This window comes from Sesamum indicum, linkage group LG11 (assembly GCF_000512975.1).
Source record: "Sesamum indicum cultivar Zhongzhi No. 13 linkage group LG11, S_indicum_v1.0, whole genome shotgun sequence".
Taxonomy (NCBI): Eukaryota; Viridiplantae; Streptophyta; class Magnoliopsida; order Lamiales; family Pedaliaceae; genus Sesamum; species Sesamum indicum.
This window is the reverse complement of record NC_026155.1, coordinates 7,204,940-7,222,868: the sequence shown is the minus strand read 5'-3', so window position 1 is coordinate 7,222,868 and position 17,929 is coordinate 7,204,940. Positions and strand designations below refer to the sequence as shown.

General features: G+C 30.7%; 1 protein-coding gene across 1 annotated transcript; it reads right to left on the bottom strand.

Moving 5' to 3' along the window:
- LOC105173492 (protein DETOXIFICATION 43-like) lies at positions 525-8,568 on the bottom strand. The gene is made up of 13 exons (XM_011095248.2): positions 8,443-8,568; positions 7,967-8,088; positions 7,308-7,589; positions 7,002-7,201; positions 6,330-6,465; positions 5,932-6,028; positions 5,739-5,839; positions 4,634-4,797; positions 4,445-4,516; positions 3,512-3,628; positions 3,135-3,230; positions 2,090-2,211; positions 525-665 (listed from the first exon to the last, which is right to left on the bottom strand). The coding sequence occupies exons 1-13, from the start codon at positions 8,520-8,522 to the stop codon at positions 602-604; spliced, it is 1,653 nt and encodes a 550-aa protein (XP_011093550.2). The 5' UTR covers positions 8,523-8,568; the 3' UTR covers positions 525-601.

Genomic DNA, 17,929 nt, shown 5'->3' with positions numbered 1-17,929 from the left:
TTTAGCAACGAATTTTAACCCATAACAAAAGATACCGTAATATTAAGCTTTTCTTTTGTAGTGCTTGTTTCTCCTCTGTGTCGCGTGGATCATCTTTAGAAAACTTCTACTTTGGAGTATAAAGTGAACAAATCGATGAAAATGTTTGCCGGTTGAAAAGAACAAAAGAAGGTTACACCTATTTATTACTTGTACCCTTTTTGTTAGCGTTCATCTATAGACTCACATTTATGGAATTTTTACAAATCAATGAAAACGTTTACCAGTTGAAAACAACTAACTAATTGATTTTCCGATCACCAATACTAATATTTATGATTTGGACAAGAAGTTCTCAAACATGACTTTTGGTTCCCAGAACACATTACACATATATAGATATATATATGTGGGGTCATGATATTCTTGCGAAAGCTACGTGGAGAATGCAAATCAAAATGTACGTATACTGATAGAACATAGCGTAAATAAGTTCTATCCCAAAATTAGAAATACATGAAAAATACACAGAATATATATATATATATATATATAGCTATATGTGGAAGAAAAAACAGCTATAGCTGAAATTTTTATTGTATATTTTCCAAAAATACTATGATCATACATTCGACGGCAAGGATCGACCTCTGAGAAAGCTCCAAGGTCCTGTTCCTGTACCCATCCTGCAAATACAAATTCCAATATTTTGCTTAATGAATGTTATATATCTATATACTATACATAAAAGTAGGAAGCTCATACGTGTTTGTTGTCTTTGTCAAAAGATATTCATACTTTTAATTAAGTAATCTTTTTAATAATAAATCAGAATGAGTTGGAAAAGAATAAAATTTTACAAAAAAACACGAAAATTATTTAGTAGTCCTAATATTAGACAATGAAAAATATATCCCACTAAAAAAAATAAATAGGCAAATAATTTGTCTCCCTGACTAATTGATTAGAAGAAAATTTTTAAATACTTTAGAGAATGTATAATATATGTATATATATAGGATTAAATGTAATTTTGGTCCTCTAACTATAGTCAAATTCTATTTTAGTCCTTTAACTTGTTAGGATTTGGATTTGACTATAGTTAAAGGACTAAAACGGGATTTGGCTATAGTTAGATGACCAAAATTGCATTTAATCCTATATATATATATATATATAACTAAGAGATAAATAGGAAAATAATATTTTAGCATGATTAATTTGTTAGGAACGATCTTAATAAATCTGTAATAGGAGTGGCAATTTTGATCCTATAACTATAAAACCAAAAATCGCACATTGAGGTTACAATTCGACGAAATGTGCTAATTTATTGGAAAACGCCACGAAAAATAAAAGTAATCCCTTTTGATATTGTAAATGAACAAATTACCCCCTATAAAAAATTAAAAATTTACTTTCTATGTGTTTTAAAATAGAATAATTTATCTTCCAAATCAAGGATAAAATTGACTGATAATATGCTATTTTTGTCAAAAAATATCATGTGATCTACACATGATCGAAATAAATTGGGAATTCCGACCAAAATGTTGATGTTGTGCCTTTACAATGAAATCAGAATTGCCATCTGTATAGTTATGAGATTAAAATTGCATTTTTCGTAGTGCTCGGACATGAAATAACACCTACATTTTTTCCTAGTGGTTTGACATGAAATAATACCTATAACTATAGGGAGCGATACTTTTGATCCTATCAGATTTTAAATTTTTAATTGAGAATTATGCTTTAGAAAGAACACACTTAATCTAAACATCGTTGAAAATGCTAAATTCGTTATAAATTACCACATACTAGGCACGTGACCCTTTAATTTGAAAATTTAAAAAAAATAAAATAAAAGTATAACTTTTATCAATGGATATACGTTCCATGCATTCACGATATATAATATGATGTTATTCAAATTCTAAAATGATTGATAATATGCTATTAAAATATTATTCGCAATACATATATATATATATATATATTAAAAAGAATAGATATTGATAGTTATTTGCTACCTTAAATTATCGAATATTGACTGATACTTTGAAGCATGAAATGCAGTTTAAGAGAATTAACTGAAAAAATATTAAATTACCTCCAAATCCCAGCAAATGTTCTCAAGGCCATATAAATGGTTAAAGCCAGCCATATTCCGACAAAGCCATTAGATTTGGACAAGACAAACAAGGATCCAATGGTCGGTATGGCCACAAGAATCTGAAAATATTCAATCAACTTTAGTTATGAAGAGATGTACGTAATTTTTCAGAATTGACTGTGCGTGCATTACAAAATAAATGAATTATTTTTTATATTTATAAATGACCACAATTTAAAAATAATGATGATTCAATATTATCTATCATCGTTAAATAAAATTAACACAAAAAAACTCAAATTTTGACTATAATTAGTCAAAATTTACATGGTTCACTATGATAAAATATAATTATTAATAACGAAATTAAAAATAAAGTTGTCACTATAAGTAATTAGTAACAATAATTATTTATCATCACTATGTCGTCATTATATATATGCCACATATTTATCTTTAGGCTAAATTACATTCGCACCCCTAAAATTAGGCTAAATTACACAAATACTTCTTGTGATTTTACAAAATCACAGCTACACTCCCCGAGGGATGTTGATGTATTCAGGGGGTGTTTGTGTAAGTTTTGCATTTGAATAGAGGTGTAGTTGTAATTCTAACTATAACCTCGGGAAGTGTAGCTGTAATAAAGGGGGTGTTTGTATATTTTTACCTAACCTAAGGGATGTCAATGTAATTTAACCATATCTTTAATAACAACTTTTTGTCACTAATTTTGTTAATAAAAAACTTTGACAAAGTAATAATCACTATTAAAATCATATGGCTAAATTTGCATAATTACTGAAAATATTAAAATTCTTTTTTTTTTTTGGTTTGTTGCTAATTTTATTTTTTTTGTCGTAATTTTTAACCACGGCCAAATCATTTTTCATGGTTATTCGCTTGCTTAATGCTATTAGTCGGTGCGATTATAATTAATTAATATTTATTATGAATTTTTATTTTTAATTATGATAAATTAATCTTAATAAAAAATACATACGTTTTGAATGGAGACAGGAGATAGAGGTGGTGGAGTTACCATGGAGTAAGCAGAATATGCAAAATCAGATGCTCCAAAATTGACTCCATCAAAAACAAATGCCAGTGAATTTATAGGCTGTGTGGCTGCAACAAACTGATCATGACCACAGTACACACTCATGTTAGATCAGAAGGTGGAAAGAGAAGGGTGTTATTACATTACACTCCTGCAACTGTCAGTAAATTGCAGAAACAATAATAATGTTTCAAAATCTGGACTTCTTGAGGTAGTGAGAACATCAATCGTATGGGGTAAAACTATATTTATTCAGAAGATATGGGTGGTTTTTATAATTTAATCATAATTGAGGGGTGACATTGTAATTATCCAAAAACTAAAAAGTTCAGCATGGTTAGACAGTTGAAATCAATTACCGGGATGCCTATGGCGATAATATGAATAACACTTTTGTCCTTGGAAAATATTCCTGATCCAAATTGGAGACCAAGTCCCACCACAAGAGCAAGCCCTAGTCCCATCACGAATCCCATCTGCCCATAATTAAAAAAAAAAAAAGAAAACAACCTCAGGATGAATAGACAGCTGTTGAATGGAAAAAAAAAATACAAGCAATCTCTTATAATATTGCAAATAAATAAATTATATTTTTATAAAAATAAATAATAATTGACCTCTTTATATTTTTTAAAATGAAGCAATTTACCCCCCTGTGTGTCTTAGGAGGTAAATTGCTTCATTCTAAAAAATATGGGGGGCTTGGGGAGGGGGTAAATTGCTATGTTTTTAGCATAGGGGGATGATTTGCTCATTTACAATATCACAGGGGGTAAATTGTATTAAACCCGTTGTCAAATAACTATGATGTATAGCGAAAAAATTGCAATTTACATCTTATAATTTATCTTATTTGCGATTTTGATCCCATTGTTTCATGACTCAGCAGAATTAGTCGTACAAGTCCAAAAAATTTACAATTTACGTCTCATTACCCATTTTGTTAAATTGTTAATAAAGTAGCACGTGCGTCTGTTTACTCAACTAAAGAAGTTAACAGAGTAAATGTGTTGCATGCAGGTGCTCCTTCTTATAACAATTTAATAGAAATAGTTATATGAGACGTAAATTACAATATTTTTTTTGAATTTGTAGGACTAAATCTGTTGAGTCGTAAAATAATAGAACTAAATTGCGAATAAAGCAAGTTACGGAATGTAAATTGCAATTTTTCCACATAGTACTATAACAAAATATCACATATGGTATGGTTTTTTAAATTTCGTTAAAAATATACAGCAAGTGACAATAGTATTGATCAGAACGACTGTATATATTCAAATGAAACACACCTGCAGGACACGGACAGCAGCCGCCGTTGCTTTCTTGTAGTCTTTCTCAGCAAATGCGCAAGCAAGGATTGCCTACAATGTTGGATTTCAACAGTAGGTAATAATTTTCTTGATGAGAACTTCGATCTAGAACAGGTTTTGATGAGTACTGTACGTAGTAAAGAATTGGGGTTGACGAGAGTTGTTTACCTGTCCGGCAACGGCCAAGCCATCGGCAAGGAGTGAGGATGTCAACCACACCTGCAAGCATACCTGGAAAGCAGCCATGGGTGTGGATCCAAGCCTTGTAGCCATCGACGCTGCCAAGGTCACACAAATGGTTGTTGCTATCACTTTCGCTAGTAAGAGAAAGCCTACAAGAGTTTGAAATTACATGTGAGCTGAGATGCAGCATGAAATGACAAAATGTACAACAACCGTCTCTAAGTTTAAGTTGTTAGAGGGGAGAATTATTTAATATTTAATATCTCTAATGTAGTGATAATTTATCATGTGCTGGTGATATTAATTTCTTTGTAGAACTTGAACAATTATTTTATTTAAAAGTTTAAACCATTAGAACATAAAAGAAAAGTTGAAAGAGATTGAGATTATGTGAGCTGACAAAGCGGCATAATTGCAAAAGTTGTCCCACAAAATAGGGCCATTTTCATACCTGTCTGACCTCACGTTCCGTTAAAAATTACGAATGGAGGCAAAAATCATAGCAAAAAGGCCCCCGTGGCTAACCGCCGTCAAATGTTAACGGCAAATCAGCATGTGAAAGTCTAGTGCCCTAAGCGATTAGTGGGTCAAAAGAGGTAAAATTGCGACATTGGTCACACAAGAATGAATCATTTCAACTTTGATTTACGCTTTACCAAATTATACTGTTCAGTTAAAATTTGTGTATATAGTCCAAAAACATAGCAATTTGGTCCTTTTTGGCACTAGTAATTTTGCAAAGTAAATGTTTATGTAATTAGACTTAAATCCAGGACATGTGGATATAATCTACCCTAATATTTAATATTTATAATATGTCCCCTCACATGCAGATGATATATCACTCTATCGAGAAATTTTAGTTCGAACTCGATTCGATCGTATCTAAATCAATCATATGGCAAATGCAATGCACTTGTCGTGTAGTTGGTATATAGTTTAGGAAAAATAACTATATACACTTGCTATGTGATTAGTTTGGTTCGATCAAATCTAATTCGAGCAACAGTTTATCATTAACTCAAGGCGAAAAATCATTATTTCATCTAAAAATTTAAACTATTTAAAAAAAAAGAAGCATCATACGTACCGTTCTTGAGAAATTTGCTGAACTGCAGATCTTTAATAGTGGGAGGCAATAGATCGACTTGTTTCATTAACTTGGACAAGAGAACCATGGAGATCAGGTACCTGAATTAAAACCCCATGTTTGTGCGAGTGAGTAATTAAAGCTGATAACATCCAACAATACAACAACGTCTATCTAGTTCGTTAGTTCTTACTGTGAAAGGACATGAGCAATAGCTGCACCAATCACGCCCAGCCGACAAGCAAATATAAGGATTGGATCCAAAACTATGTTCATTAGATCTCCAGCAACTGTCAGTAGAACCAGCAACTGTCAGTAGAACCAGCAACAAAGAAGAAAAACTTAAGAACGTCTGCGCTTGCAAATTGAATAAAAATTCAGAACTTGTAACCGTGAGATTATTAAAAAATATGAAAATGACTATTTTGACCAATTTTTTTTAATGAAAGAAATAAATTAAACACTAATTTTGAGTATTCAAAAGTTCGTATGATAAAAGATTTTTTTTTTTTTTTTTTATAATAGTATAGATATAATCACGCAGACGTTGCGCTAAAAGAAAGAAGAATGTAAGAATGGAGAAGTCATTACCGGTGGCATAGAGAGGAGTTTTAGTATCCTTAAAACCTCGAAACACCCCTTGCATGGCTAGAGACAGAAGAACTGCCGGTGCCCCAAGTGATCTTATTGTCAGGTACTTGAGCGCAGGCGGTAGCATCGCTGATCCCTATTTTCATCAAGCAAACCTTCAATTATATATACATGACATGTTTTTAAGGGCAAAAGACATATGATAAAGATGCAAAAAATTCCCTATAAAAAAAAACTTAGTAAATTAACCCCTATATTTTGAAAAATGAGTATCTCCCTTACGACAATTTAGATAGGGACGTAATTTGCTTTACTTTTCAAAATACAAGGGATAATTTGCTATTTTTTTTTATAAGATTTTTTTATTTATCATTTTCCATATGACAAGGGGGTAAATTGCATTTTAACCCTAAGATAATTTTATTGACATCCTATAAAATTAGGTTTAATTATGCAAACCCCATACTCTTTACAAAATTTACTTTAGAGGTGCATATATGAGTCTTTGCCGATGCAAAATAACAATTAAAAATCTCAGAGAATATACTTTTAATTTTGCAAAAAACAGAAAATATTTATGTAAAGCATCGATGTAATTTACCCTTTATTTCATTATTAAAAAAAAGAAAAAAAGAAAGCCCACGCAGTTATGAAATGAACGTAGGTTCTTACAGATTTCACTCCCATGATGCCTAAACATGGTTTTGCAAGAAATATAAGGAATACGGTCTGCATAAGTCCAAGAACTCCCCCAAGAACTAGCGCAGTAGATGCTGAAGGAATATGTCTGCGCTCCTTCGTTTTTCCCTTCTTCGTGCTGCTGCTGCTGCTGCACGGAGCATCAACCGTTTTGCACGTAGTCATCTTGCATTCTGCTGATGAACGAAAGTTTAAGAACTGATCCGAATCCATTCCGAGCAAAAATAGACAAGAAAAAAACAAGATGCCAGAATTCGGGATTATGGATAGTACACAAACCATCTTCTGAGGTCTCATCCTTTACTACATCTTCTATGTCTGAATTCTCCAACATTGTGGGATCATGGTCTCCTACCGGTGCCTCCGTTTCCCCATTCTTACAAGATCCTTTCTCCAAATCATCAGTACTGCTACCCTTTTGCTTTTCCTGACTGATTCTCTGAACTGTTTCTTCCTCGGCCACGAATGAAGTAGTGATGCTAACAAGAGGGAATATGGTGACTTTGGAGGCTTGATTGAAAATAGCCATAGAAACTCCTACAGCCGCGATTTCCACCGGACCTGGACCGGACAAACCAAATCATACATCGAAGGATGTTGGAGTAAATCGCTGTCCATGCTTAATTACTTAGTCAAGGATGTAATGATCAAGAGAAAATAATGTCTATGCACTACCAAAAAAATTAATTATTCTCTGCACTTTAAATTATTTTGGCTTGACTACCATTCAAAAACAAAGCCAATGCAAATACTCACGATTTATCAACGTTCGTCGTAGTTTCACTCATGGCCAAATTTGTCGTAGTTTTTAAATATGACATATGATTTGACCTCAGCTACAGAAACATCGGCTAATAGTTTCACCTCGATTTTTTACTTTTAATTATGGTAATTAACTATAATGAAAAATCATATTTCTCCTGACTAGTGAAATATACCTAAATGGCCAATGAATGCGGTGTCGATCAAGGACGCAATAGGATCTGCGGCTAATGCCAGGGCAGCAGGCAACGCAATTTGCAGTATTTCCCTCCCTAGCTCGTCCCTCTTGAAAACATACCTGTCGAAAACACAAATTAGCAATAACAGACCATCGTTTTGCAAAGATTGAGAAGAAAAACTGACTTAGAAACAATAAAAACAGTCTTGTAATAGTTAATCAACTTGCATGCCTGTGTAAATCATAGAAAACATTCTTGTTATATTTCTTTGGTTTTCGTACATCCTAAATGAAACTAATTCAGGCAGGAGCAACAAGTTAAACTCATTTCAACAAGTGTAACCCGTAGTTTTCGAAATCTCATCGGCAATAATCGATCTGACTCCCTTACATTGGACCAACGATTTACTAGACAATGATAAGATGTTTAAGCTAGGATCCATCACTACAGTTGTCGAGAAACTTCAAGATTACCTAGCATCTTTGAAGAAAACGGATATTGGTATCTTCCAGTTCCTGTCGAGTGGGGCGACCATAGCAGCATCCTCAGCCATGATTATGATCAGAGATCCAACGACTGCGACCGACGGAGGTTGTCTTAACCTGAGCTGTTTCAAAGAATTAAACACGATTTTCTCAGCAAAGAACCATGATCTGAATCACGACTACATACGCAGAAACTTCAATATTCAAAAGAGAACTTGGACATAATTATGATAACTCGAGATGAATTGTACGTAACTAACCTCAAGAACTTCAAGGCAAGATCACGAAGTCAGTTGTTATAATTAGTAACTGGAGAGCACGAGTTTACTTCATCACTTATAGCCGTGAAGATAATGACCAGTGCGTATCTAGCGCCGACAACGTTAACGCGATGAGTGGAGCGAGTCTAGGACATTGTACGTACACTTTATTAGTACCAACATTTGTTGGCTCTGGTGGCAGGTAAGACCTGCCATTCCCTGTATAGTCTCGGGTTCGATTGTTTAGATCTGACAATATTATATCAACATATTCTTATAAGTGATTTCGTAGTTATATATGTCTTTTTCATTATGGTAATTAGAATCGAAATCACTCCATTTTTGTTTTTGTTTTAATTTTTGGTTTTGCCTGGTATATTTAGCATGCAGTTTTTATTCTGTAAATTAGGTCATTAATTTGATCGTTTTCGTCTCTAATTTTCTATTGCAGCATTTTTTGGTTCTACAGTTTTGAAATTTTTGACATTTTAGTCTTTTTTTTTTTTTTTTCTCCGAAGTCCATCTTTTGGATCGAAAAAATGCACGTCTTTTATGAGATATTTTAAAATTGAGACTTTTATTTTTATTGGTCCATTTCTATTAGTTGGCTCTAGTGGCAGGTAAGACCCGACACTCTCAATATTGTTGTGCGCTCAATTCTTTAGCTCTGACAAACGTACCCTTATAAGCAATCTATGATTTTGGAGTGTCTTTTCTTATTATGATAATTAGAATAAAAACCACTCAATTTTTTTTCCTTTAGGTTTTGCGTTGTAAATTCAACTAGTTTCTATAGGAAACTGCTCTATTAAAGGAAAAAGATTCATAATCTCACTTCCCTGGTGGAATTAATCACAAGAACAAAAACAAACTAGGGATACTTGATGTGAATGAGCATACTCGCAAACAGTGTACTTCAAAAATCATGTAAGAAAAGACAAGGCTGGAGTAATCATGGGGGCAACACTACTTAAGCAGCTTTTGCAAAGTTTGAGGTTATAGAAAGCACATGTGAGTGACTGTCTGTGCTAGATTTTTAAGGTTCACAATCTGTCAAGAACATAATACTATTCTTAATGTAAATCCGCTTCATGTTTTCACCCTTTTTTTTTTATTATAATATATATATATATTATTATTATATATAGAGATTATAAAATTAAAATATGTAACAATGAAAATTAACATATTAACATCTTAATTATATGGTTTAAAAAACATACGTCGATGTCTGCCAATACGCGGGCTAATTTGTTGAAGTGTCGGAGAACTATCATATTTGATATGTGTCAGTGTTTGACACTTTATAGGTTGAATTGAACTCACAATCATATATTAAACTGAAAATAATATATCATTATCAAAACCAATTCTATATATTTTCCAAATGCACTTAACTGGAGTAGAAATGAGCAAGTGAAGGTATTAATATCAAGTTTATTCCAAGTATTTCCTTTACGGGGACGCTCCATTTGTGAGGAACGGTGATTTGATTTGGACCTGGATACATACCCCACAGTTCAAAACATACGTGTAAGAATGTGATGCAGATACAGAGTCGAAAGAAAACGTACGTACCAATAACACATTCAAACGTACGTATAATAATGTGATGCAAATACAGAGTCGAAAGAAAACGTACGTACCAATAACACATTCTTGAATATCTGGACTCGAGATGAGCAAGGTCGAAGTTGGCGAGTTCAACGGTTTGTCCTCCATGCATGTGGATACAATTAGTACTGTGCATGTAACTTTCCTAGGATCCAGAACTTTTATTCTTGTGCCGTAAATTCATACAACTTTGTTTAACAATTTTGGCCAAGTTATCTGGGGAGAGATGATCGGACGAAGTTGGAATCTTTGTGCAGAAGAAAAATATATATCCAACTCTGAACACGGACAACAAATGCACCCTCTCTCTCTCCTCTCTCTCTTGAATTATTAAATTAGTGCAATAAAGGGACCATGATATCTCTTGTACTAGAAACATTCAGGGAAGAGATGACTGAGGGAGGTCCTCACAAACGCCTGCACCACAGATTTTACTCCTAATTTAATTAGGGAGTTATTATTTAATATTGTTAATTGCATCCGTAATTGATCTTTTCCACAAGTTTTAGCTCAACATTACTACCATTTATATATGGAATCAAGATTTTATTTAATATTTTACCTATCCAAAAAGAGGGGAACATTACTACCATTTATAATAGTAATTAATCAATACTATTAACAACGATTAAATAAAAATTAAAGTAAAAATTTATATTTTTATCACGATTAATCAATATTTGCCGTGGTGTTTAGTCATAGCCAAAACTATGACAAATATTTTGGTCATGGCTAATGTTTTGACTACAATTACAGAAACAATGGTCATTGGCCATTGTGAAACCATGGTTGATTTGTATTTGTTACAAGTTTTCTTCGTTTGGTTAGAGAAATTAATCGTAGCGGAAGATCGTATTTTTTCTAGTGGATCATGACCTTAAACCAGTTCATTGGTTCGAACCCCATCAATGCATGGGATGTAGTTCTACTTTAATAGTAGGTGTTGTTTAGATATAATTTATTTGATATTGTTAATCTATGTATAATTGTTGTTGTCTTTGTTAGATATGAATATTCGACATGAATGATTGTATAAAAATGATTTATTTCAAATAATAATAGTTCACTGCTTTCACCTAAAAATATCAATTGAAATAACTTATTTATATTTTTCTTCCACAAATATTCATCTTTTTAATTACTCAGTTATACCGATGATCATTTTCTATTTATTTATATTTAAAATTAGCTTATTTTTATTTGTTCAGTTATTTATTGAATTCTTTTTTTCTTAATTTTATTTATTTTGACAAATTCATACTATTTATTAAGTGTCCGGTGTCAAAGTAACAATTTTTTATTGATAAGATGTATATCGACCAAAATTACCTCATCAAGCATACTTGTTTTTATATAAAATAATCATTTTTTTTTAATTCTTCTGTCAATAATATTCTATTCATATATATTCAAAATTAATAAAAAAAAATTTAATAAACTATTAATAAAAACCTGTAACTTATTTTATTTTATATAATTAAGTAAAAATTTAAGTTATTCATATACATTTACTGTATTTTAATAATTAATATAAAATTTAAATTATACACATACATTATGTGTAGTGTAATTCGACAATAATCCGATATAATTTTTGTTGTCTTCTCGGATTTTGACGTGTGGAGAAGGCGGACAAGATTGCTGGGGGACGTTTTTGAGGTCGTTGGCTCTTCGTTGAAAATTAGAAACACCTTCTAGGAAGTATGTCCTACCTTCAACCACCTATATATATATATATATGATCTTTATTACAAATTTTATTTTGCTTGGCTTTACCTATATTTATATCTATATTTTGATACTATTATTATAAAAAAAAAATTATTTTTATGATATCAACTTAATACTCAAATTTATATTTTTTTATAAAAGATCGATCACAATAGTATTTCAATATTTTTTAATAATCTCATGATTGTAATTTTATTTTTCTCTCACGTTTTTATCCCACCTTTCTTTTTCACACAAGTTTTTATATTTTTAATATACTCAAAATTATAATTTTTATTTTTTTTATCTTCACTCCATGTTTGTTTTTTTTTACGTACTTCTTTTTTTTCATCTCCTCACAACACGATTGTTTCTTTCTTTTTTTTTTTTTTTTTTTTTTTTTTCAATTCTCACATTACAGCTTCTTTTTATATGCTCGCTGGGCTAGCGTTACTTTAGTACGTATTTATAAAATACTAGCCGTTATGACACGCATTCTCTGTGTGTATATAATAAATATTTTTTTTATATTTTTAAATATACTATAAATAAGGATAAATATATAAATCAATAAAATAATATTTAAAGAAAAAAAGAAAAAGAAAGAATAAAAAAAAAAGTAGCCGCGGCGTCATATTGATTATTATAAGTGTATAATTGTCATGTTAAAAAATCAGTGCTCATTGATTAATGTTTGTAAATATAGATGGTCTTTTCTTTTTATATTAGTATAGATGATAATTTTCTTGAATATATATATATATATATATAAATGATGTAAATTTAAACACATAATAAATATATATATATATGTATATATAGTGAATAAAAACAAGAGATAATTATATAAAATTATAATAGAAAATATAACTAATATTTTTCAACTGAGGAAGGCTTATATATATATATACATACAAAGGACATATTCCCTTGAACTCGCCTAAAATATAAATTTATAAAATAATTATAATAGATTCATTTAAAAATATTCATCCAATAATATATATATTTTTCCTTGAAACTTGCCTAAAATTTCTAAAAAAGACATACGGCTTTTTGCCGACCAACTTGGGGCGTCAAAAACTAAGACCACTTTTCCTCAGTTGTACCTTTGAGAAACAATATTTATTTTTTCATTACAAAAAGGTACAAATTGTGGGGCCTATTTGCAATTAATATTAATACCTTCATGTTCTCAATATTTATTTTTTCATTACAAAAAGGTACAAATTGTGGGGCCTCTTTGCAATTAACAAGAATGCCTTCATGGTTAAGGTAATATATATATATTATATATATATATATATGAAAAAAATGCAAGCAATCCCCTTGTGATATCCCAAATGAGCAAATTATACCCTTATGAAAAAACAAATAGCGATTTACCTCCATGTATTTTTTAAAATACAACAATTTACCTCCCTATATTTTTTAAAATGAAGCAATTTACCTCTCTTTATAAGGAGGTAAATTACTTTATTTTAAAAAATACAGGGGGTAAATTGCTTTATTTTTTTCAAAGAGAGGTAATGTGCTCATTTTCAATATCACAGGGGATAAATTGCTATTCACCCTATATATATAATGGGAATAAATATATTGTAATTCCTTAAAACCGATGCATTTTAGAAATTACATTTAGTATTTTTTATTTTTATTTTCATCTAATAAATAAAGTATTTTGTTATGAAAATTTTATAAAGTTTGTTAATGTTAATAAAAAAGATTGAAATAAAAATTCATGTTTACCCATAATTAATTTATTATCGACTTATCATAGGCTAAACAAATCTTTTTTTTCTAATCAAACTATCCTTATACATTGTCACACACTAATGCATGGGAGAATGAATATCTTCATTATTAGAAAGATAGTTTGATCGTACAAGATTTTATTTGACCTATAATAAGTCCATAGTAAGTCATTCAGAATAAAATATGAATTTTGATTCAATTTTTTAGCTAATATCAATAAACTTGATGAATTTTGACTAGCGACGAGATCTACAACAAAATTCTGGGAAGGTGGTGTAATTACCGTTATATAATATATTAATTATCATCATATCGAATATCTATAATAAATCAATAAGTATTATTCATTAGATTGATAATTATTATTAAAATAAATTAATACCTATATATTAGTGAGATACTACAAAAAATATAATATTTAATTATGGTTAATTCTCATGATTAAAAATAAAATAGCCGTACCAAATAGTTATTGGCCATGACCATACAATGATTGTTGGTCGTGGTATCTACGATGTTGGGTAAAACGTTTCTCATGGCTAAAAGTCCTGGCAAATATTTTTACCATGGCTCTTAGCCATGGCAAACAACTTTTTCTTAGTGGAAAATCTATATTTTTGCGTCAATTTTATATAACTATGGTCAATAAAAATTATTTATCATAATTTTTAATCCATAACTATTAAAATTATAATCGATTATAATTTTTTTTTTTTTGTAATGGGATACGAATCCATGAACTTGTTGTTACGAGACCTCGTACACTCAACTTACGTGGAACCACGATCTTAATTATTAATATTTATTAGGGTAAATTTGACTTTGCTCCCTCAACTATGTACTTTTAGTACCTTTTGCCTTCTCAACTACGAAAATATGCTTTTTATGTCCTCCTAATTAAGCAAACTATGATTTATTTTTAGGTTTTACGCTTTTTGTAAAATATTTGAGAAAAGTATATTGAAATTAATAATATAAAGCAACTAACATTAGAAAAAAAAAATAATATAAAGCAACTAACATTAGAAAAAAAAATATTTATTATTACCCACATTTAAATAATTATATGCTAAAATTATTTTAAATGACTGTTGTTAATTATGATTAAATAAAATCATGTAAAAAAAAAATTAGCTTAACCACCACAAACACAAATATTTTGATCGCAAACACGTATGCCATGGTTAATGACAACCGTTGGGTTACTGTGGTTAATGACTATTTGCTACTATTATTTATTTTTAATATTGGGTATAAAATATTTGAAAATTTAAAAAATATTTAAAAGTATTTGATAATATTTTTAAAAAAATGAATTCATAAAATCCAAAACTATGATATTAAAAATTTATAAGTTCCATGAGAAAAAGAAAAGAATTCTTAACTTATTTTTAGAATCTTAATGAACTCTTTCAATTTTAATTATATTAATCACACAACATTGTAATTACTAACATTTTATGAAGTTCGTTTTCTTATTTTATTTAAACACTTAACATTTTATTTTTAAAATAAAATTTAATATCTTATTAATATTTAAGGTATAAAATATTTTAAATAAGTTGAGGCAAACAATGTCTTAATATTTGGTCCTAATAAGACCAGGGTAAGAGGTAAATGGGCTATGATTGAGACCACTACAATTTAGACAAGTGCTAAGAGGCCCAAAGTCCAATTTTACAACAAATTATTGATCGGAAAATAAATAAATAAATGTAATTAAATATTTCTGAATAAAAAAAAATTGGGTTTTGTCTTATTAATAAAAAAATTGAAATTCTTACTCGTGCTTTTTTTTAATAGGAAATTGTCAAGAAGCAATTAAGTATGTCATTACATTATGTATTAATTAATAGGGTAAATTATAACGATAATTTCTGATATTTGCTATAATTATAAAAATCTCATCGTTATTTAGAAAATTATCAATACTTTTTTAATTTTAACGGCCGTCTAATAATTAACTTAATCCGTTAGGTTTCCGTTCATTGGTGGTGAACTGTCCAAGATGTCATTGTGAATTAAGAATTATAGTTTTATTTATTTTTAAAAAAAATATTATTTTTTTATGGACTAAGTAGATATTTTTTTTTAAATTTTTAAAAAAAATTCATTCACTGCTTTCGGTTTCTTGTAAATTTTTAGTATTTTTTAAAGAAAATTTTAAATTACAGTAAGGGCAAAGTTGACAATTCCATACTTCCATTCAAGGATTACATAATTTTATCAAACATCAAAGGGTACTTATAATTTTTCAAACAATGAGGGAGTATTCCTACTTATGCCGAAGTTGAGGAGAAGTCATTGTAATTTACCTTAATTAATAATAAATTAACAATCATAAATCAGTAGTTTATAGACAATAGCTATCAGCAATTACTACTGCTCCATCAATCCATTACTTCTTGATAATTAATACTTGTAAATTATTTGAAGAAATTCAGAGCTCAGATTCTCCAGGTGCAGCCAAGCAACTGAGAGGACGGATAACAAAGTTGCTGTTGAGAAGAATATGGAAATGCGCTTTTCTAAGGGAAATAGCACTTACAGTCATTCTTTAGTTTTAGCACTAACACCTTACCGTCAGTTATTGGTAGTTAAATCTTCAAGAAGTCAGTTTGTTAGTTATCAACAGTTAGCGTTCAGTTAGAGGTAGTTAGTAGCAGTTGGGGTCCTTAAAGTCATCTATTTAAAGGCATGTATGTGTACAGATACTTTACTTTTGAAATACAAGAAGAAAGATTAGAAGAGATTTTTTTTTCGTTTAATTTAGAAAACTCTCATGGTATCAGAGCTATCTCTTAATGGTCTCTGAAGACTTTATGTTTGGAGGATAGTCATAAGCAATTTTAGTATTTTTTTGCAGGAGTTGTTTGGAGAAAAATAGTGAGCAGAATAAAGACAAAGTCAGAAACCTTGAAGATCTATCCTTGAGATAATCCAAGAATGAGTGCAGTGTCCTATCTCTTGAATGGTAGCAACTATCTATCATGGAGCACATCTATCAGGATTGCACCGGGAGCCAGAATGAAGTTAAGCTTCATCAAGGCCTGGAGTATTTATAGGGCTTACATGGGTCCCACCACAGGACGGGTATCATCTCCTGGACTGTTCCTGCGATAACTAAGCCTCATAATTTGCTGCCACCTATCCGAGTTGGTATACAGGTCGGATCCGAGTATCCGGACCAGCCATCATGTCTGTGACCCGATGCGACCAGCGATCTAACTAGCGACCTCAGAATCTTCCCTCAAAAAGCTAAGATTTTCGTTGCTCTCAATAAAGATCCTCCTTTCCATGTTCAAAATCGTATTTTAACAATAAAATGCCCATCAGAATAGGGAGTCCAAGACCGGCAGAAGGGGCTAAAGAGTATGAGCGGTGACTAAGAGTGGATTGTATGGTGATTTCTTGGTTGCTCAACTCCATCTCCAAAGATTAAGTGGAAGGGTTTGTCGAAACTTACTGAGGCTAACCGTCTTTTGCAATTTCTTATGGGTAGATGATTCTTTTGACACTGTCAAGAACCAAATCTTGATGTTGGACCCCTTTCTAATATTAGCAAGGCATATTTCTTGATTCTTAGAGTGAAAAAACAAAGGAAAATCAATTCAGGAATCTCTAATTCTTTACAAAATATGGCCATGCAGGCAAGAAGAACAGATTTTAAGAAACCGGCCTTTGGTAAGAACTTCCAAAGGGGTAAAGGGATTGTGGATTAAACAAGCCTATTCTATGAACATTGTGGGAAAACATGTCACCGAAAGGACACTTGTTAAGTTCATGGCTTCCCAAATTGGTACAAAGCCTTGGTTGAATCAATAAAAAAAAAAAATACAACGGGCACCAATAGGGGGTCTGAATGCCACAGATAGAGAAGGACAATCTGAGGGGATGGGACACAATGCTATGGATGATCCAAACATATCAGATGCAGGATAGAACTTAGTAGATTCTGGTAAGTTGAGTAACAAACTAAGGGTTTGATCTTCATTTTTTAATTTTACGTATATTGGTCAACGACCTACTTCATACTGTTTTTAATTTCCTTCCTAGTCATTGTGTTACAGTATTTCATAATAGAAGTTATATACTAATGAAACATCTAATTTTTGGAATAAATTTGCTTCTTTTTC